At 39.7% G+C, this 21,528-nt stretch overlaps 1 protein-coding gene across 1 annotated transcript; it reads right to left on the bottom strand.

The window, feature by feature from the left end:
• Window positions 1–201: 201 nt before the first annotated feature.
• LOC115512383 (histone H2A.Z) lies at window positions 202–2,468 on the bottom strand. Its single transcript, XM_030313363.1, has 5 exons — window positions 2,306–2,468; window positions 1,794–1,871; window positions 1,396–1,509; window positions 915–1,044; window positions 202–641 (listed from the first exon to the last, which is right to left on the bottom strand). The coding sequence occupies exons 1-5, from the start codon at window positions 2,306–2,308 to the stop codon at window positions 580–582; spliced, it is 387 nt and encodes a 128-aa protein (XP_030169223.1). The 5' UTR covers window positions 2,309–2,468; the 3' UTR covers window positions 202–579.
• Between the last annotated feature and the right edge of the window lie 19,060 nt (window positions 2,469–21,528).

Below are 21,528 nucleotides of genomic sequence, written 5' to 3'. Positions count from 1 at the left end.
CAGCTTCTGGCTTTTTAAAAAATTTTAATAGCTCATTACGTAACATTAAAAAAATTATACTTGGGTCTTCTGACTTGGTTGATCTACAAGTTCAATTTCAAGAAAAGAAATATGCTTAGGTTACTGTTGTATGAGATACCTACTCAAAAAAAAAGAAAAAAAAGGAATTCCTATTGCAATCAAGCAAATTTAAAACACAACTAGTTTGGGATATGACCTTTATTGAGCTTATCCACTGGAGTGGAAATAATGTCTGTACAAAACCAAATGTTTGTTACTATAACTTCTGCATCACAATTAAAATCCAAACAGTTTTTTAAAAACAGTCAACTCAATCAAAACCCACTACTTCAGAATCAATAGCTTCTTTGAAGCCACAGTAACACTTAAATATGGTTAAGACTCGAATGCAGAAATTTGGTTGGTTGGAAAGCTAATTAAACTTCCAACTTGCTCAAATAGAATTACAAAAAGGCAAAATTGTGTTTTTCACAGAGATACAGTCCACTGGAATCACCAACACTGGACAGCTGTTAAGAGTATTTAGAGTCCTGAGATAATAAGGAATCCAGGCATCCTTTAAACAGTCTTCTGTTGTCCTTTCTTCCCAATCAGAGATTTGTGGATGTGTGGAATGACACCTAGGAAAGGGACAGGGATTAATTCCACTTTTTAATATACACATTTTAAAAACCACACCATACTTAAAAACAAGACAGTCTGACATTTAACTTGGAAGGTGTCTTTACATGTACAGCTCAAGTATGTAAAAACTCATTCAGTTATATACATAAACCAAATTTCATGATGCAACCACACTGAAGATCAGTGAAAATAGTACTTCTGGACTAGAAATTACTACTAAGAACTGAAGAATGTTTTCTCCAAAGGAATAAAATTTAGTATTTACATACCACCACCAGCAATTGTAGCCTTGATGAGAGAATCCAATTCCTCATCTCCACGAATAGCAAGTTGCAAGTGACGAGGAGTAATACGCTTTACCTTCAAGTCTTTTGATGCATTTCCTGCCAATTCAAGTACCTACAAGGGAGATTCTAATCAATCTCCTTCCAACTTTCCTTAAAGACCAATGCCCAAGGGGTAGAATCGAATCTTCACGGAGATACATCTACCAAATGTCGCCTTCCTCCACTACCTACCTGAATGGCAACACTTGAAAAGGGGGCACGCAATTTTATTTCCAAGAGCAGCAAACTCAACCAAGCTCAGTAGGATCTCGTAATGAACACCAGCCCCCTCTAGCGTTCTCAGAAGCTTCTTGCCGCGTTTAGAGCCTGGGAGTTTTTCTTGCATCACTTTCCTCCTTCCCTCTCGTCGCCACCCCCAACCCCCCCAAACCTTTTCCAGATTATAAAGCGTACACCCATTTACCTCTGCGGTGAGGTACTCCAGGATGGCTGCGCTGTACACAGCGGCAGTCGCGCCCACACGTCCATGACTGGTCGTCCTAGATTTCAGGTGTCGATGAATACGGCCCACCGGGAACTTAATTTTAAGCACACAAACATAAATGCACAAAGATGTTAGCGTCCAAGATGGTAATATTACACGCGCGCCAAAGCAAGGGGTATGGACGCTGGTGCAGCAACGCGCCCCAGCATCGACACACGTGATCGCCCCCCCCTTCGATATTTATCGTATCGGCAAACCAAGTCGCGACACCGCATCACCCACGCAAAGACGAAACGCCCGTCTAGACCGAAGATAAACAAGAAAAGAGGAGTAAAGAAAAACACCACGGCTCCCGGACTGCACGAACCACCACTGACCTGCAAGCCGGCTCTCTGCGAGCGGGAAACCGCCTTTGTCTTGGCCTTTCCGGAGTCCTTCCCAGCCTTACCGCCAGCCTGCGGCGCGCACACGCCCGCGAGCGAAGAAGGAACGGGGAATATAGGATTACCAGGGCGGCGTGCCCCTCCCCCACCGCGGCGCGGCCCAGGCGCGAGCGCGGCCCCGTGCCCAGCCGGGGTCTCCGGCCAGCCGCGCGCTGCAAGGGCGACCCCGCCCGCCCGCCCCCCGCTGCGCGCCCGCCGCGGCCGCGCGCCTCCGTCCGCCCGCCGGCCCCCAGCGGCGCTGCGCGCGCCACCCAACCGTCGCCGCCCGCCGCGAGATCGGAGGCTGCTCCGCTCGCCGCCGACAAAACACCTCCCCCCCGCTCTTCCAAATCCTGTCTCCGCGCGTTCCCAACCGTCGCCACTTCACCCCCATCTCCCGTGTGTAACGGGTTTTTCTCCCATCGGCAAAAACCCGCGGAGTCTGCGAGCGCTTCCGCGAAGTTTACCATTTCGAATTCTGCTGAAGCTCAAACAAGCAAGGCAGAGAAAAGACTAGTCAGATAGCCAGCGAGATCCCACCGCCTACTCCTTCGTCGCACCGCGATTCAAACTGCGCTGTCTCCCGCCTTCCCCGCTCCCTTTATACTGCAGAATGTTCCCTCATCCGGGAACTCGGATTGCTCATCCCACCAATGGCTGCCACCCGCCCTCGGGACGCGTCCTTGAGGCCTCAGCCAATGAACAAACGAAGAATAGGGTGGAGGGGCGGGCACTTCGCAGCTCGAGTCGCTATTGGGGCGTGGGGAAGGAGGTGGGGGGGAGGGCGGAGGGATGGGAACCGAGGAGAAGAAGGGCAAGGCGGCGGGAGGGAAGAAACAGAGCGAGCTACCCAGCGGGAGCGAGGAGACCCGCCGGCTGTGGTCACGTGTCTGGGAGGAGGAGCTGAGAGGCTCAGGGGAGGGGCGCGGGGTAGCGCCCCCAGTCTCCCAACCTGATCTCGCAGGTTACGCGTTGTGGCCTCCGGGTCTAGCTCGCCCTCTTTTCCCCCTCCCTAACCGCCCTACCATCCGGACTGGAGCGCTTCGAAGGACGAGACCCGCCGGCCGCCTTTTTCCGGGGCCCGGGGCACCCTCTTCCCCACCCCCCTCTCCATCCCCAGCGTCTCCTCTGGTCTGACAGGTGGCGCGTACGCGTCGAGCGAGAGTAGCCCCCACTCCTCAGTGAACCAGAAGCTCAACAGACATTTCGCGTTTCTTCCCCCTGGGCAAATACCCTGCCTCCGACCGATCACGACCCGCTACTCCCACGTCATTTTTAGCTGTATCTGCCACGTTTTCTTTCCTCACCACTTTTGAAGCTCCCCCCCCCCCACGAGATACTTCCAGGGGAACAAACGGAGGAGCAAAGTCACCTCGGTGTCAACAAAAGACCTTTTGGTCTACGCACAGAGGGCTTGGAGTGAGGCCGTATTCTTTAATCGAATCATAAGCCATATTTTTGTGGATACTACACATCAATGGGTTGTACCTATAACCTGGAATCTGAAGTTGATTGAGTGAAACCTGAAAGCCATTATGTGTCAACTTTTCTATACAAAACATTTTGCTACATGACAAATGTTCGATAAATGTCAGTGGGGTAACTTCTAACATGATTCACAGACAGTTACAGATGGTCCATGTAATCAATTGCAAATGGTGGGCTTAAAAAATAGTCCTGTACACACAGTACTATCGTAATGCCAGCTACTTAGTCTTCCAACTAATAGATTAATAACACCTGTGTACATCTCCAGATACTCGTAGTGATCTAAATCTTTCATATTTACAGTTATTACACTTTAACAGTATTTCCGACGTGAAGAAATTGTGAACTCTGTATTCTTACGTACTTTAGATTGGGTTTCAGTTTGAAAGATTTTATCAAATTAGAGGACTTGTCTAATTTCTGAGAGATATATTCTAGAGAAGAGGTTCTCAATTTTGATACTAAGGTATTCCTCCCCCTTGGAACTGAGGAATTGTTAATGATGTCATCAATAGCAAGAGTTAATTAGTTCCCCAACTGCTCTGATATAATGATAATAAAAAGCTATGAAACCTGATGTGATGGTTAACCTAGCCTCCATTGAGCCTTTCTGATACGTAACTCACAAACCAACATTAGTACATTTTCTATTTTAGAGAATATGTTCTCTTTGTTATGAGGCTCAACTAAAGGAATTCACTGTTGCCTCACCATATAGAGTTTAATAGAATGAGCTCAGGAATAGGCAGAAATGAATTCTACTCTTCTTTCTCACTGTGTCATCTTAGTTACTCTTTGGAACTTCTGGTTCTTCTATGGAAAGGGTACAGTATTGGGACGCCTGGGTGGCTCAGCCAGTTAAGCATCTGACTTTGGCTCAGGTCATGATCCCACGGTTTGTGAGTTTGAGCGCTATATTGGGCTCTTTGCTGTCAGCCCAGAGCTGGCTTCAGATCCCCTGTCCCCCTTTCTCTCCGCCCCTCCCCGCTCATTCTCTCTCTCTCTCTCTCTCTCTCAAAAATAAAATTTGAAAAAAAAAACCAGTTTAAAGAAATCTTTCACATAGTTGTTGAAAGATTAGAGAGGGTATGCAATGTACCTTCTAACGTGTATTTGTCACACAGTAAGCACTCAATCATAACTGTGAGTTTATCTTATACGTAGGAGATGAATCCCTGGATTCTACTCCTGAAAACATTATTGCACTATGTGTTAACTAACTTGGATGTACATTTTAAAAAACTAATAAATTTTAACAAATAACTATGAGATTATCTTCTACACTGGAAGCTGGGGAGGGCGGAAATAAAGTACCTTTGATTCCTAGATATTTTTTCCTGTCTAGTACATTGTCTTCCTTTGAAATGAAAGCAGCAAGCCTGAGGCCTGCCCAAGTAGACACAACCAAGTCATCCAACCTCCAAACTAAAATCCAAAATCAGTTTAATACATTCCATAGTTTTCCTCTTCCTCTGGGTAACAGTATAATATCACTTTCCTCAGTTTCACAGCAGTTTTGTGATTGCCTACTCTTTTTGCTTCCCTGGAAAATGTGTGGTGCAAATATGTTAATATTCTTGGATTATCTCTCCTATACTTGTGTTTATACCAATACTCATATATAATATACATACCAGAGCAATATAATTCTTTTGTTCAATGCCATATCTAATTAGCTATTCAAGTCCTCTTTTGTCATGAAAATCTAAATTAACATGAAGTAGATGGTCCCAATATTATTGACTCTCTCCTTAATGGCCCTATCCTAACTCTGCCAAACTTTCTATGACCTGTTACTATCTCGTGTCAAACACTAGCATGTATGTTAACTACTGTTGTTGTTTTTCTTTTTATGGTGAAAATTTCAGAATCTCACATTTGGGAATCTTAAATTTCTCAAATACATCTTGCTTTAAACAACCCATTTTTTGTTCTTTTTTTAAATGTTTATTTTATTTTTGAGAGAGAGAGAAAGAGAGAGAGAGAGCAAGTGGGGGAGGTGCAGAAAGTTTGAACAGAATCCAAAGCAGGTTCCAGGCTCTGAGCTGTCAGCACAGAGCTCGACGTGGGGCTCAGACTCACAGACTGCAAGATCATGACCTGAGCCAAACTTGGACACCCAACAGACTGAGCCACCCAGGCACCCCAGACACCTATTTTTTTTTTAAGTTTATTTATTTTGAGAGAGAGAATGAATGTGGGCAGGGAAGGCACAGAGAGGGAGAGAGAGAATCCCAAGCAGGCTCCTCCCTGTCAGCACTGAGCCCGACACCCGCTCAGTCTCACCAACCGTGAGATCATGAGCTAAGCCAAAATCAAAAGTCAGACACTTAACCACTTAATTGACTGAGCCACCCAGGCACCCTGTAAACACTTATTTTTAAGCAAATACAAACAGACTTGCAAGTTATTTCAAAAGATATTAGTCTAGATAGATAATGGCAGAATTCTTCTCTTGAGGAAATCCACATGAGAATCCTGGGTCTCTACCAAGGGCATCCAGAAAAGAATGTGCCTTCAATGACTCTGAGTTCCAATGTCATATAATACAGCATAATGACCTAGAGTTAAGAAACGAGAACAAAAACAAAAACAGATTGAGTCTGGATAGCCACTCATTTGTTATACAGCCTGAAGTAAGTTAAATTCTAAGCCACAGTTTCTTCACTTATTAAATAAAGATTCATAGCATCAGATAAACTAACCTCAAAGAACTATGAAAGGATTTCATGAAGTATAAAGAATATAAGAAGGAATGTATTAGTTGTAGAACAAAGGCTGTAATCCTCCCGAAATTCATCGTATAAGTATGATTACATTAAGAGAAACTTATGTGTTACAGCAATGATGAAACGAAGGCCATAGATTTAAATTCCCAGTTGTCCAGTTACACACTTCCCATGACCACAGATTTCATACTCTTAATTCATAAATACAGGGCATAGGTTACAAAGAATATCATCTGAATCTACTCTACCCCAATCCACTGCCATTTCAGAAAAAACAATTCAAAGGTCATGGGGCCCAATACATCTTCTAATACAGCCCTAAATTTGTTGTCCATGCCTAAGAGTCCTCAGAATGTTTGAAAATTTGTTTTTTTATTTTTTAAAATAAAATATTGAAGATCTTTTTTTTTTCTCATATCCTTTCATTATCTATTGTTGGTCTTTAAGATTTATTGGGTAGAGGAAGGGACTCTATGTGTTGATCTTGTTTTCCCAAGTAAGATTTTGCCTATATTAGTATCTTATAACACCTATCCTTTCAGCTAAATTGTAAATACTGCACATCATAACACAGGATGCAAAATCCCTCCCTAATAAAGGAATAGAAGTGATATATTCTAGGTTGGTGCTGCCAGCCTGTTAGGTAAACTAGAACACAGTCATTAAGTTGTATTACGTGCCAGGCAACATGCCAATTGATAGCAGTTGGGAGACAGGATATGTAGGGCTTAGGTTCTTCCCTCGATCTAGCTGAAAGGATCAGACAAGGTAGAAAATTTAAACAATGCTCTAATCATTAGGACTGTGTTAATAAGGCTGTTACAAAATAAGTTCCTGATTGGCTGCCAAATCAACAGTTTCTCTAGTTTAAAGGACAGAGACAACTGCGAGCTGGAGTGTTTTTGAAGAGTTTGTTTCAATGGACGTGGGGAGAGTTTAACTAGACTGGCAGGCTCGTGTAAGGAAGCAGCAGTTAGTTAGAAGGTAGATGTGGAGGAGCTTCCTGGTCATATCCCTGTATCTATTTTCCCATCTTCTTGAGGAATAGAACTTCCAGTTTTTAGTGGGACATTTGCTCATCAGAGTATAAGTATATTTGGCCATAAAAAGAGTTTTCACTAAAGAGTATAAGCAGCAGTAGGAACAACATCCAGGAAGTTTGCTTAAAAAAGACAAGCCTTTTTCTTCTTCTTGCTGACTGGAATGAAAACTGTTGGGAAAGCCATTTTGGACCATGAATATAGGTCACACATGGAGGAATAATGAGATAGAAAAACCAAGCGACACTATGGAGTATCAAACCTGCCCTGGATCTCTCTGAACTTTTACATCTACTTTGTCTGAACCACTTTGGATTGTCTATCACTTGCAGCTGAACCTGATCTTAACCATTATAATCCGTCAACATCGTAAATCTTGGAGAAAGCTAGCAGACTTTACCCTGTAGAACTGAGAGACCAGTTAATACTTCTGAGAAGGGAAGAGCCTGGGTGGCTCAGTTAGTTAAATGTCCTCCTGATTCTGGTTCAAGTCACAATCTCACGATTCATGTGGTGGAGCCCCTCATCAGGCTCTGCAGTGACAGTGTGGCACCTTCTTGAGATCCCTTCTCTCCTCTCTCTGACCCTCCCCTGCTCATGCTCGTGTTCTCTCTCTCTCTCAAAATAAATAAAATAAAAAATAAAAATGAATACTTCTGAAAAGGGGAAATACAGCGTTCACCGATTTTATGATACTAATCTGGCATGACGTATAAAGCAAATCATAAAAGGGAAAATTTTGTTAGACGCCTGGCAAAGATTACGTATGTCACTTAAGTATAAAGCCTAAAACCAGCATCATACTGTAACCAAGAGAAGGATGTAAAACATCTTGAAGAAAATATCAATAAAATTTAGTAACTGATGTGACATTTAGGAAGGTGGGAGGTGGACATGAATAAATGAAAGGACTTAAAAGAAGATACCTAGGTTTTTAGATTGGTGGTCTGGGATATAAAGTAGCATCTAAAGAAATGGGGAAGGATGCCTGGCTGGGTCAGTCAGTGGAGACTGTGACTTTTGGTCTTGGACTCTTGGATTCGAGCCCTGTGATGGGTATGCAGCCTACCTAAAATAAAAATTCAAAAGTTAAAAATAAAATAAATGGGGAGGCCAAGAAGGTGGATGTGAATGGACAGAGGGGAGAAGAGAGAAGTCAGGAAAGTCATGAAATATTTAAGTTTACATTAAGAGAATTCAAGAGGAATTTTCAAGTAGGTATGTTGGAAATAAGGGCAGGAGCCTGTGAGAGGAAAAAGTTTCAAAGATATATCCCAAGGAGTATGCCTAACACAAAAGTTTGGTAGTGATGTCAGAACTGTTAAAAGATAAACTGACACACATTAAAAAGTTTGAGAGTTCATTGGAGCAAAAATTGATTGGAATCGAGCAACCCCAAACTAGAAAATAGTCAGGGGTCCTCCACTGACAGGAGCTGGGGAAAAAGACTTAGATACAGGGTGGAAGCAAAGAAAGGAAATTACTTGATTAGCTAAGTTTAAAGCTCAGTTGTCTCATTGGTTGTCTTAAGTCTCTATTTCATAACCTTGAGGCATTTACAGGCTTACGATTTTAGGCTGCCTTGACTATAGAGCCACCTCAGTCTAACGGCCTCCTTGTTTAATTAATTTAACACCACAGATAACCACACCAAGGAAAAAGTGAATACAATTGAGAGCTAATGAGCAACCTAAGGAAAAGACCCAAAGAATTTAAGTGTGTGTGATGTCTCACCAGGCAGGATTCCTTACTAAACTAGAAAATTCCCTATAGTGACAATATCTAAGAAGATGATGTCCAAAACATTTCCACGTGTGTCTCACTAGCTCTAGGAAATGACCATTAATCTGTTTTGGATCTTTACTCTTCTGTTTACCAAAAATGATGATGTTGCTAGAGATTCTGAGACTAAATCTGATTTTATCTACACTCCTGGTTGCTATGTAAATTTCTTATGCCCAATGTTACAAGGCAATGATAACTAAGAAAAGCCCATTGGCTAAATTCTCTAAGTTTGAAATTCCACATAGCTATCTTAGTATGAAAGGGAATCCAGATGCCTTCTTCATCCTGAGGAGGAAAGGGAAACAGTGCAAAAAAAGAGGAGTCTAAAACCATGAAATTTATACTTCATACCCCTCCACAGACTCAGCCCCAGGGCAAAAACCATATGAAAGGGGTGCTGTGACATCCATTGTTAAAACTTTGTAGAGATAAGTGTGACCCCACAGTCCTCTCAATTGGACGGAAATGGCTCAGAGAAACAGCTGAAGCTTTTTCCACACCCTTAGGTTTTCCCAGCTTTGTTTTGTGTGGTATTTGGGGAAGAGCGGGAGCGGTTTGAAACTGTTTATGAGCACAGTACAACCTAGGGAAAGCTAACTCATACAGCTATCTGAGAATCATCTTGTTAGCTATTGTAGTTGCCTTAAGGAGATTCTGAATGAAAAACTTCTCAGGAGAGAACGTAATTAGTGCCTTTGACCATACATACCTTGAATCTCTCTGTCTTAACCGAACTATGTAGACTCGATAACTAAACAACTTTTAAGACATCAGTGTTATTCTTTCTAATTGAACACTGTTTTCACTGTCTTGTAGTGTCCTGATGTTTCATGAAATAGTCATTAATTTCTTCAGTAAGCTCTCTCTATTGCTCAAAATCTCAGCAGGAAACAGTCTGAGACGATCTCTTCCTCCATTAATAGATTAATCCAACAACTCTAGGCAAGAACTGTCCAGGTCATTTATCATATTTCACCACAGGATATGGAAATTTACATGCTGGCTCTTTGTTTAGATTTTTTATTTCCTGTTTTAAAATTAAAACAGTGTACTCATCTTAATTCTCAAAAATGAAACGAGTCACTTTTTCTCCAAAATAAGCTGACAATTCAGGAATTTTACAAAATACATGAGAGGGAAAAGTCTGGCAAGTCAGAGTTATTATATATTATTATAATGTAGAAGTCCCTGTTTCACATCACTGATTTTGTAATGTAAAACTTTTAATCTACAAAAAGGGTTTGTTCAAATTAATGAATATTATGAATTATAGAGCACTTGAAGATAAACACAGTATCTTGAAGATAAATACCTATATGATACATATAAGTATAAATATATAACACATTTATAATACTTTCACATATGAATATATATATATATAACACTCCAAGTAGCTGCTAAACATATTGCCAAGGAAAAATACCAGTAGATTTGCTTTAAAAAAAGATTTCTATGATAACATTATTTGTAAATGTATCAAAGCTCAAGAACTTCTTTTTTTTTAATGTTTATTTATTTTTGAGAGAGACAGAGACAGGGCATGAGTGGGGGAGGGGCAGAGAGAGAGGGAGACACAGAATCTGAAACAGGCTCCAGGCTTTGAGCTGTTAGCACAGAGCCCCACACAACCCACTGAGCCACCCAAGCGCCCCTCAAAGCTCAAGAACTTTTAAAATATATATTTGAAAATGTCGACATCTTATGTTCTCTATTAAGTTGCTTCATGACCATTCTTTATGGACAAGTCGAACTATAGTTCAATTTCCGATGACATATTGAAAATTTCAGATGAACAGGATCTGAGATATTGAGGATCTACTCTTCGTTGCTTGCCCGTGGCAATCTGATTGGTCTCAAAGACTGGGGGGCATGATTTAAAACTGCTTCTACAAAGCAGTTTCTACATTTTTATTCAAACTGCATATTTTGGAGGTGGCCAAAATCTCCCGAAGACACCCTTGGGTACTGAGATTTTGCCTTGAATGATAGCTCATGTAAAAATATAGACATTTGTAAGACTGCACCTGTCACAAATTCCCTCGCTCCATTTGCTTCACACACTTCAAAAGGCTATCTTGAAAGGAAACAGTGCCTTTTCACTGACATAATCTGTATATGGGTTTTAGATTTGGATACATTTGAGTAAATCCACTGAAGTATATGAAGTAGGTAATCAGGGCCCAGAATGGTGGAGACTGGATCATCCTTCACCAAACCCACTTCTTCTTACTGAGCATTCCACAAGAACTCTGGCTCTCTTGCCAGGAGGGGTGACCATGTGATGGATACTTGTCAAGGTGTGTGAAAGTGGGATGTGTCATTTCTACATCATGTCTTTTAAAAAGTGAGTGCACCTTCTCCCTGTCTTTTTCCGTATTTGAGCACTGTACACAAAGCAAGAGACTCCAAAGAAAGAGAGGATTTTAGATTCTCAAGATTGATCACACAAAAAATCACCTGCCAAGGAGAAGCATCAGACCAACACTTTTATTGTGTTCTCACTACCACAATGTTGTTTGTTTATTACAGCAGTTAGCCTTCATTAAGTAATGCACCTTGTTTATAGCCACAGAACAATCCATGTAAACAACATGTCTTTGAGAGACCTCTATCTGTGTGATCCATCATTATTAGAATGCTAGTCTCATTTGCTGATACTATACAATAGAAGGAATTTTGGCAAGCATTCCTTACTAAAGAATTCTTGTTTTTATTATTCCTTACTTTTAAAAAAGAGGGTGCTTTGCAAAAATATAAAATAACGTATGCAAAGGTTATTTGTTGTGGCAGTGTTTGTAATAGCAAAAGATTGGAAATAACCCAGATTATCATTAATAGAGAATGTATTAATAAACTGGTATATCAACATAATGAAGCAAGATGGGGCTATAAAAAGGAATATGGAAAATATACACTGAAATACAGTGATCTTTTAAATATATAATTAAGATGGATGAGCACTGGGTGTTGTATGAAAACCAATTTGACAATAAATTTCATATTAAAAAACTAAAAACAAATTAAAAATAAATTTAAAAATACTAGGGAAAAATAAGTGCAGAATATGGTATCTAGTATGTTTTGTGTAAAAGTTTGCATATTTGCAAAAAGAATCAATGGTGAATGGATAGACCAAAAATTAATAAAAATCATTATAGTAAGGGGGAGGAAAGAAAAGAGGAGACTGGAAGCAAAACTTCTTGTTTCACAATTTTTACTGTGGGGTGTTATAAATATTTTTATGTAATTTAAAAAACTCTAGGGGTACCTGGCTGGCTCAGTCGGTTGAGCATCTGACTTTAGCTCAGGTCGTGATCTTGCAGTTTGTGAGTTTGAGCCCCACATCAGGCTCTGTGCTGACAGCTCAGAGCCTGGAGCCTGCTTTGGAGTCTGTGTCTCCCTCTCACTCTGCCTCTCTCCCACTCGTGCTGTCTCTCTCTCTCTCTCTCTCTCTCTCAAATAAATAAACATTAAAAAAATTAAAAATAAAAAAACCCTCTAATTAGCAATCTATAAATATTGAAAGAAAACTTAATTAAATAAACCTAACTGGATATTAAATTGATGCCATATTCTAATAGAAAAGAATTAGTCCAAGTAAACTTAGAAATAATATTACTTTTAATCTTTAGTGAGATATACTGTAAAGACAAAAAGAACTACCAAGAAGTCTTACACTTAATTCAATAGTTAATGTTGGAAATTATATCAATACTGATATTTTAAAAATTATTAAATGTATATTACAGGATAAAGCAAATTATTAGGTATATTAATTTTTCTTAAATACTAATAATTTAGCATAAGAAAAAAAGAGATATAAAATCAATAAAATTAAGATCCTGTGATCTTATATTTGAATGGGAATATCAGTGAGAACCTAGGATTTTCTCGTCCTCTTAAAAAAGATAGCTCTGTCCAAGGAAAAGCCTTAGAAGCAATGACAAGCCAATAGCAGTAAATATCCCTAGTGGCAACATCTTGGTTTCTAAATACCATTTGCCACTTAAAGGAATCTCTGGAGAAATAGTTGATTTCAGAGCTACAGCAGAAAATATACATGATGAACTTGTGAGATTATATAGTCCCAGAAAGTAAGGACACTATCAAAGACTGTGGATCCCTGCAAAAAGAACACTGGAAAAAGTTAGAAAAACCTCCCACTGGCCAAAATGGGGTAATTTGAACATCAAAAGAATAATGACCACAAGTTTGAGTCAAACACATTAAATTTAGAAAAAGAAATAAGTTCAAATTTAAGATAAAAAAAGAGAGAGAAGAGGACAGAGAGAGGAGAGGGGGAAGGAGAAAGAAAGGGCAGGATGAGGGAAGGAGAGAGAAACAGGAGAGAAAACTCACTGGATGCCACTGGAAGTGTGGATAGCACCAACTTATCACTCTGAAGATTTGATAATTAAAGGTGAGGAAGTGAACATTTATCTTATTGTTCTGTGAAGTACATTTCCATTTATATTGAACTAACTGATGAGGAAAAACTTCTTCTAAAGAATTCCAGCTGATAAACACAGAAGAAATAATAGAAAAAAATTCTATTTTGTAATCTGCACATCAGTGTATGATAAAACCATCTTGTCTTTATAGTATATTCCACTGAAGATTGAAAGTAACACTCTTTCTAAGCTTACCTGGAATATTCTTTTGAAAGAATATTTTATAGACAGGGCCGTGTACCTGACTTCATATCTATTCAAGTGTTTAGGCCACTGGAAATCAAAGGACAACAGACAGGCAATGCAGGGAATCATCAGCCACATGGAGGATGTGGGAAATTGACCTGGTTTCCTCGATGAGAAAATAGCATTGATCAGAGACGAAGGAGAAAGGAGAGAGGTTGAGAGCGGGAGAAGAAAGCTGTTTTAGATTAAGAGATTTTTTCAAACAATTAAGATTCAGAATAAACCAATAAAATGTGTTGAACTTTGAAAGCTGATGTCTTTTAATTTTTTTTTTAAGTTTTTAGATAATGGGGGACATTTGAATATGAACTTAGCATTAAATAATATTCAGGAATTATTGTTAATGTTATTGTGGGACCCAAGGAATTTAACAAAAATCCCCTACCCCTGGACAAGCAGAGCAAGACTAACTCCATTTTGTGCTACACCCACCATCTCATGTATAACCCCCACATGACCTACTTATTGCTTAAGACACTCCCCCACCCTAGTCAAGCCGCTGAGCACACCCTTACTGGAAACTGGCCCATATAGGAATGTGGAACCCCTAACCGCCAAAGAATGTGAACCCTGCCTTTTGCCCGCCAACCTTGCGCGCCAATTCTGACCAGAGTGATAGGCTAGTTCAAACAGTTACTATAGGGTAAATTGTAATTCAATTGGCCACCTGCGTGTGGACTGACATGACTATGCAACTTTCTGTATGTGTTACAATCTCATTGGCCACTGGCCCCTATAAAACTGCGACGCCTCTTAACCTAGGGGTCCAAGTCCCTGCTCTGATGTGTCGGGTGTACTTGGGCCCAAGCTCGAGCTTGCAAATAAACCCTCGTGCATTTGCATCGGTATCGGCTCCTTGGTGGTCTCTCAGATTCGAAATCGGGGGCATTACAGTTATCAGATAAAATAATGGCATTTGGGGCATCTGGTTGGCTCAGTCAGTACAGCGTGCAACTCTGGATCTTGGGGTTGTGAGTTGATTACTCAAAAATAAAATCTTAAGAAAAAAAATAATGGCATTTGGTTATGTAAGAAAATGCCCCCTACAGTATCACTTTAAAGGATGCACACAAATACCTAGAGGGAAGAGGAAATGATTTTTGGAATTTACTTTACAATGTTCCAACAAAGGGCTCCTGCCTGGGTGGCTCAGTTGGTTAAGCATCTGACTCTTGATTTCAGCTCGGGTCATGATCTCATGGTTCATGGATTTGAGCCCCACGTCTGACTCCATGCTGGCAGCATGGAACCTGCTTTGGATTCTCTCTCTCCACCTCTCTCTCTCTGTGCGCCTCCCCCACTTGTACTCTTTCTCTGTAAGTAAATAAAAATAAACAAACAAATAAACAAATAAATCAATGGCAATGAAGGTGCTACAAATGACATCTTTGTGTAGAAAAGGGAAACATGATCAACTTTGCAGTCATGCAGTTTGCTCCTTGTTTGGGGCCCAAATGATGTTTTGCATCATAGTTTTGCCCTTTAAACATTTTTGTAATAAAGGGCAACCCTTATATCCGATTTGAACAAACCAGGCTGGCTTCTCAGCCACTCAGGTTTTACCGTGTAAAGGATATGTTCTTGAAGTTGAGCTTAGCTGTATTTAACAGATAAGTTTATCTGTATGAATGTTTTTGTTGTTAATTTTGTTTTGCTCTGGCTCTACTAAAATAACATGCAGGGGAATTTGTGCAAGAGTTCACAGGGTACCAATGTGGGCCACAAAAAAGAAGGAGCAATGAGGCAGAGTAGGGGAAAAAGAGGGAAATTGAATTCAGACAACAGGGATCTGACACTGATACTTTCTAGCTAAGAGATGTTTTGTCAAATCTCGCTCTGGGTGTTGCATTTTTCTAGGGCTATCTAAAAAGATTGCACGAGAAGGGTGCCTGGGTGGCTCAGTTGGTTAAGCATCCAACTCTTGATTTCAGCTCAGGTCATGATCTCACGGTTCATGGGTTTGAGCCCTGCATCAGGCTCTGTGCTGACAGCATGGAGCCTGCTTGGGATTCTCTCTCTCCCTCTCTCTCTCTACCCCTCCTCACTCCTGTTGTCTCTCTCTCCTGCAAAATAAATAAACCTAAAAAAAAAAAAAAGACTGCATGAACTACATGATGTATTTTTTTCAACTCCAGAGCATCATAACAAGAGAAAACATCATTAGCGTGAAGAATGAATCCTGGGGGCACCTGGGCAGCTCAGTTGGTTAAGCATCCGACTTTGGCTCAGGTCATGATCTCGCCGCCCGTGAGCTCGAGCCCCGCGTCGGGCTCTGTGCTGACAGCTCGAGCCTGGAGTCTGCTTCAGATTCTGTGTCTCCCTCTCTCTCTGACCCTCCCCCGTTCATGCTCTGTCTCTCTCTGTCTCAAAAATAAATAAACATTAAAAAAAGAAAGAATCCTGGCAATATCTCACATGACCATTTTCACTTTACAAAAGTGAAACATTATCTATACTGATTTTTAAAGAAATCAAATAAACAAACTGAAAATTTCCATTAAAAGATACCAGAGTAAAGAAGTAATAATTTTACAATGCAGATCATTGCCTCAGTTTTCCTGTTTTAGGCCTTATCTTTAATATATCAAGGTGTGTGTGTGTGTGTGTGTGTGTGTGTGTGTGTGTGTGTGTGTGTTTTATTTCAGCACCTAATACAGTTGTAACTCTTAAAAAACATACAGGTAAATTTAGTACCATACAGAGGAGCAACAGACAACATTAACTGTGACTTAGATTGTCTTCAGTAATTTATTTTATTATTATTATTTTTTTAAAGTTTATTTATTTATTTTGAGAGAGACAGAAGCAATGTGAGCGGGAGAGGGACAGAGAGAGAGAGAGAGAGAGAGAGAGAGAGAATCTGAAGCAGGCTCCACACTATCAGTGCAGAGCCGGATGCAGGGCTCAAACTCACAGACTGTGAGATCATGACCTGAGCCGAAACCAAGGGTCAGATGCTTAACCAACTGAGCCACCCAGGTGTCCCTGTTTTCAGTAATTTATAATTTCAATTTGCAGTCAATATTCAGTGTTGCTGTGCCCCAGAACACAGCTTTTCCTAAACTGTTTAAGGCACTTAAACATCCTGCATTAATATGAAAAGTTGTCCTTATGATATAATTCGAGTCATGAAAAGGAACTGAAGAAAACGTGCTTTTCCCCTATCCTCTGTTCAGAAAAAAGGGGCCACATGAAAGAACATGAAATCTCTTTAAATAAATAAAGGCTTAAGGATCACAAAGAACTTCAAGAAGAAAGAGCAAAAATGTTTTTTTCCCACTAATAAACAGCATTAAGAAACACATTTCATCAGATTCTAACGTTCCTATCAGTAGAGGGATTAGATCAGCCCAACAAACAGTTCCCACATTGTCTCTTTTTTTTATTTTATTTTATTTTTTTTTTTTTTTTTTAAAGATTTTTTTTTTCAACGTTTTTATTTTTTATTTTTGGGACAGAGAGAGACAGAGCATGAACGGGGGAGGGGCAGAGAGAGAGGGAGACACAGAATCGGAAACAGGCTCCAGGCTCTGAGCCATCAGCCCAGAGCCTGACGCGGGGCTCGAACTCACAGACCGCGAGATCGTGACCTGGCTGAAGTCGGACGCTTAACCGACTGCGCCACCCAGGCGCCCCCCACATTGTCTCTTTACTTGGTGCCTACTAAGCCCGACTTCACGACAATAATGTTAGACCTTGTTTAGTTAAGCTGTAAATATTCCATCTTTTCAGGTGAGATGAGAGAAAAAACATATGTTCTATGAATACTGTCAGCATTTCCAGTACGTTTATCAACAGGTTCTTCATTGTCTCCTCACCCTCACTTTTCAGTAGTCTTAATTGTCTTCCAATCCCAACTGATCTTTTTCCCATGAACAATTTTATCTATCTATCTATCTATCTATCTATCTATTTTTGAGAAGGTTAAACTTTTACATGTTTCAACATTTAAATGTTAAAAAAAATAAGTTATGTAGTGAAAATTCTCACTCCCATGCCTGTCCCTCAATTACCCAGAAATATGTGTTTTCCCCAAATTTCTTTGATCACCTGCTTTTATTCATATGGCTTCCCCTATCTGAAATGTCCTTCAAACACCTTTCAATTTTTGTTCTTCACTTCTTCAAAATGTAGTTTAATAAGCTTTCCCTGAGCCATCACCTCTAAAATAGATCCCTTATTTTCCTTATTCTGCACAATTGAATACAATTTGTACCCTGATTTTCTTAAATGTTTATTTATTTATTTTGAGAGAACAAGAGAGCATGAGTGGGGGAGGGGCAGAGAGAGAGAGGGAGAGAGAGAATCCCAAGCAGGCGCTGAGCTGAGAGCTCGACCTCACAGACTGTGAGATCATGACCTGAGCTGAAATCAAGAGTTAGACCCTTAACCGAATGTCACCCAGGTGCCCCTATACCCTAATTTTTAAAAATATGCTTAAAATTGCTAATATTCCTTAGTCATTTTCATATTTCCTGAACAGATTTGAGGTTTCTGGACAGCTTACATATTTGTAGTTTCCTTGAAAGCGAGAACTGATTCCTGTTTCTTTTGTTTTCCATACAACAGGCAGTCTGGACTCATGGAAATAGTTGATGCCTAATACCTTCTCTATCTTCAAAAACCTTACCTGGTAATTCTTAAAATTTGCTGCTATAAGAATTACCTGGGGAGGTTTGGAAACTCATAATGTCCTGGCTTCACCCTATACCAATTAAGTCAGAATCTCTGGGGGTGGGATCTAAGCATAAGCACTATTTAAAACTCACCAGATGACTCCAACTTGCAGCTAAATTTAAGAATCAGTAACCTAGCCCACCTCCATGCCCTCGATCTCAGACTATGACCCCATTTCATAAAAACATGCTCTTTCTACCAATGTCAAACGTGACCCCTTCATGCAACCGTACCCATTTCTGCTTTGCTACCGATGTGGGTAAGAGAGAGTTCCTCTTCCTCCCACAGGCCTCCTTCCAGCTGCCATATTTTCTTTTCTTCTCCTTCACAGAAAACCTTCTCATAAGTCTTTAGTATGCAGATAGTTGTCTTTTTTTTTTTTTTTAACCTCCAAGTCACTTTTCAACTCACTTATATCTGGCTTTCATTCCCATCAGGCATGCAAAAATGGTCTTGTTGGTGTTACTTGTCATGTTGCCAATACCAACAATCAGTTTTCTGCCTTCTTCTCTCTTCTTAACAGCAGGCTCACTTTGTTGGAAATAGTCTTTTCTTGATTTCCAGGACGCCACAAGGTTGCTCTTCTCCTCTCCTTCTATTGCCTCTTATCTACCTGACTTCAGGATGGCATTTTCCCAGAGCTTGGTCCAAAGCCCTCTGTTGTCTCCACACACTTCAACATATCATTTGTGCCTAGAGATGACTTAAGATAGTAAATGGTTGAAATGTCTTTTACCTTAATAGATAAGTGTTTCTCTTTAGTGCTGTTAGAAAAAACTATAACCTACAAACCAAACTCACTTTAACACTGTAAACTGAAGGAGGATGGATTAAGTAGCAAACCATATGGCAAACTTCATAAAACATTCTTTACACATCCCTTTTCCTTTTTCCCTGAGTGCAAGGAAGCCATGGAAAATTTGCTTGATATGGAAGAGATACTTTGGGGAAGAAAGAAATTATTAAATAAAGTCTGTCTCACATATGTTTTTACTAAGAGTCAAGAATAATTCACATTTAGGAGTGTTGGTCTAGTTTAGGAATAGGGGAGTCTCAAAAGTACCTGTGTCAGGATCAAAGCTATCATCTTTATCACCGATTTATTTATTTAATGGGACTAAGCATGGTCAATATATAACTTTAATTATTAAATTTACATCCCTAAGATTTTAATTGAATTTTGCTAATATAATAAACCTACTATTTTATAATAGTTCTGTTAAAATCTTTTAAATTCATAATAGAAGTCTGACATGATATATTTAATAATTCTACTGGTATCTATATATGTTATATTTATCAGATTATAATAAAGCCCCAATAAAGATACTGTTTCTTTATTCATTTATGTCATGAGTTTTTTTTTTCTTTTTCTTTTTTTTTTTTTTTTTTTTAGAAAGAGAAAGAGCACAAGCTGGGGAAAGGGGCAGAGGGAGAGAGAGAATCCCGAGCAGGCTTCACACTCAGTGCAGAGCCCCAGGGCTCGATCCCATGATCCTGGTATCATGACCTGTGTGCAAATCAAGAGTCAGATGCTCAACTGACTGAGCCATCCAGGCACCCAACATAATGACTTCTAATGCATCAGCCCTAGCATTTGTGGAGGTTCATATTCTACATCCCTGAATATTTACATGCCAAAAATTAAGCCAGCATTGTCAAATAAAATATGCTTTATCCTCCTACATGACAAAATTGCATGTATAATGAAAAAATTTTTAAATGTGAAGAGCTATGTTATTTTTATGTAACTCTAAGTTAGAAAATATAAAGGATGACTGACTTTAATCATGGTTGTCATGTCTGGCCTTCTGTTAGTGGACCAGGGGTGTTTGGATCGTATAAAGGTAAATGGAATTAATAAACTATATTTATTCTGTAAGGATTGTTTTTCTTCCTTTCATTTAGAAAAATCACTGTTATGATCAAGATTTTCATTTGATACTTGTTGACATTATGCTAAATTAGACAACATTTCTTGATTCATTAAAACTTTTCAATAGTTTTTAGAATTAGTTTTTTTTTTTAATATATTTATTTTCTCTTGAAAAAGAGACAGAGAGAGAGCAAGCCATGGAGGGGCAGAGAGAAAGGGAGAGAGAAATCCCAAGCAGATTCCACGCTGTCAGCGCAGAGCCTGAAGTGGGGCTGGAACTCATGAATGGTGAGATCATGACCTGAGCTGAAGCCAAGAGTCAGACATTTAACTGACTGGGCCACCTATGCACCCCCAGAATTAATTTAAATTGGGCAAAGCTTCACTCAACTGAGGCAAAAATATCTGGATTTTTAATACAATTCTCTTTTTTTTTTTCTTTTTGAGAGAGAGAGGGCACAAGTGAGTGAGGGGTAGAAAGAGAAGGAGAGCGAGAGAGAGGGAATCCCATGAGGAAGAGAGAGAGAGAGAGAGAGAGAGAGAGAAGCAGGGCTCGTGTTTACCTGAAGCAAGGCTCCTGCTCATCTGAACTGGGGCACCAGCTTATCCAATATGGGACTCGAACTCACGAACAGCGAAATCATGACCTGAGCCTAAGTCAGATGCTTAACTGACTGAGCCACCCAGGTGCCCTTTAATACAGTTTTTAAAGCAATACTTAGATTTAATAATGAATTGTGAATTTTAAATATTATCTTCAGCATTATAATGGGTTCATATGTGGTAAGTTATTGTTACTCTGTAAGATTTAACAAAACATTTAAAACTTCATTGCCATTACCTATATTGCCATTCATACTGTCTCTTAAGCAATATCTAAATCTGTATAGTAACATAAAGAATTTCTAGCACACTTGACTGATGCTATATTTAGACTGACATATTCAATTGTAATATGAATTATATAATATTGTAAAAAGTTCTTCAGCTACTATGAGCAATTATGATTTTCTGCTAGTTTATGAATATTTCTGAAACCACAAAGGGACACACACAAAAAAGCAAAAAAAAAAGTGGACACTAAGCATTCCTGTGAAACAATATTGTGTTATTCAAGAAACTATTGCATTGCCGTTTTCAGACGTGCTTTGTAGATATGCAGTGCTGTATACAAGTAGCCCTATTTCTGAACAAAGAAGTATATTTCTAGGGCATAAGAAACAAAGCCAAATCTCTAGTTTAAGTTGTATGATAGGGGAGAAATGCTGATGCTTCACAATGTTACAGATTTTTCAGACTGTGAATTAAAAGTACACAACTATTCACCAATAAGGTTTCAAGTTGCCTTAAATTACTGAGGTTAATTTGCAATTAAGTGACATTTTTTGGAACAAC

Source organism: Lynx canadensis, chromosome B1 (assembly GCF_007474595.2).
Source record: "Lynx canadensis isolate LIC74 chromosome B1, mLynCan4.pri.v2, whole genome shotgun sequence".
Lineage (NCBI taxonomy): Eukaryota > Metazoa > Chordata > Mammalia > Carnivora > Felidae > Lynx > Lynx canadensis.
Note: the sequence above shows the minus strand (reverse complement) of the source record. Positions and strands in the feature narration are given on the sequence as shown.

Excerpts from the sequence above, each read along its gene's own strand:
- LOC115512383 (XM_030313363.1), bottom strand. Across the intron at positions 1,510-1,793 it reads CGCAGAGAGCCGGCTTGCAG|TTCCCGGTGGGCCGTATTCA; the intron begins GTCAGTGGTGGT and ends CTTAAAATTAAG. Across the intron at positions 642-914 it reads GGCTACAATTGCTGGTGGTG|GTGTCATTCCACACATCCAC; the intron begins GTATGTAAATAC and ends TCCCTTTCCTAG.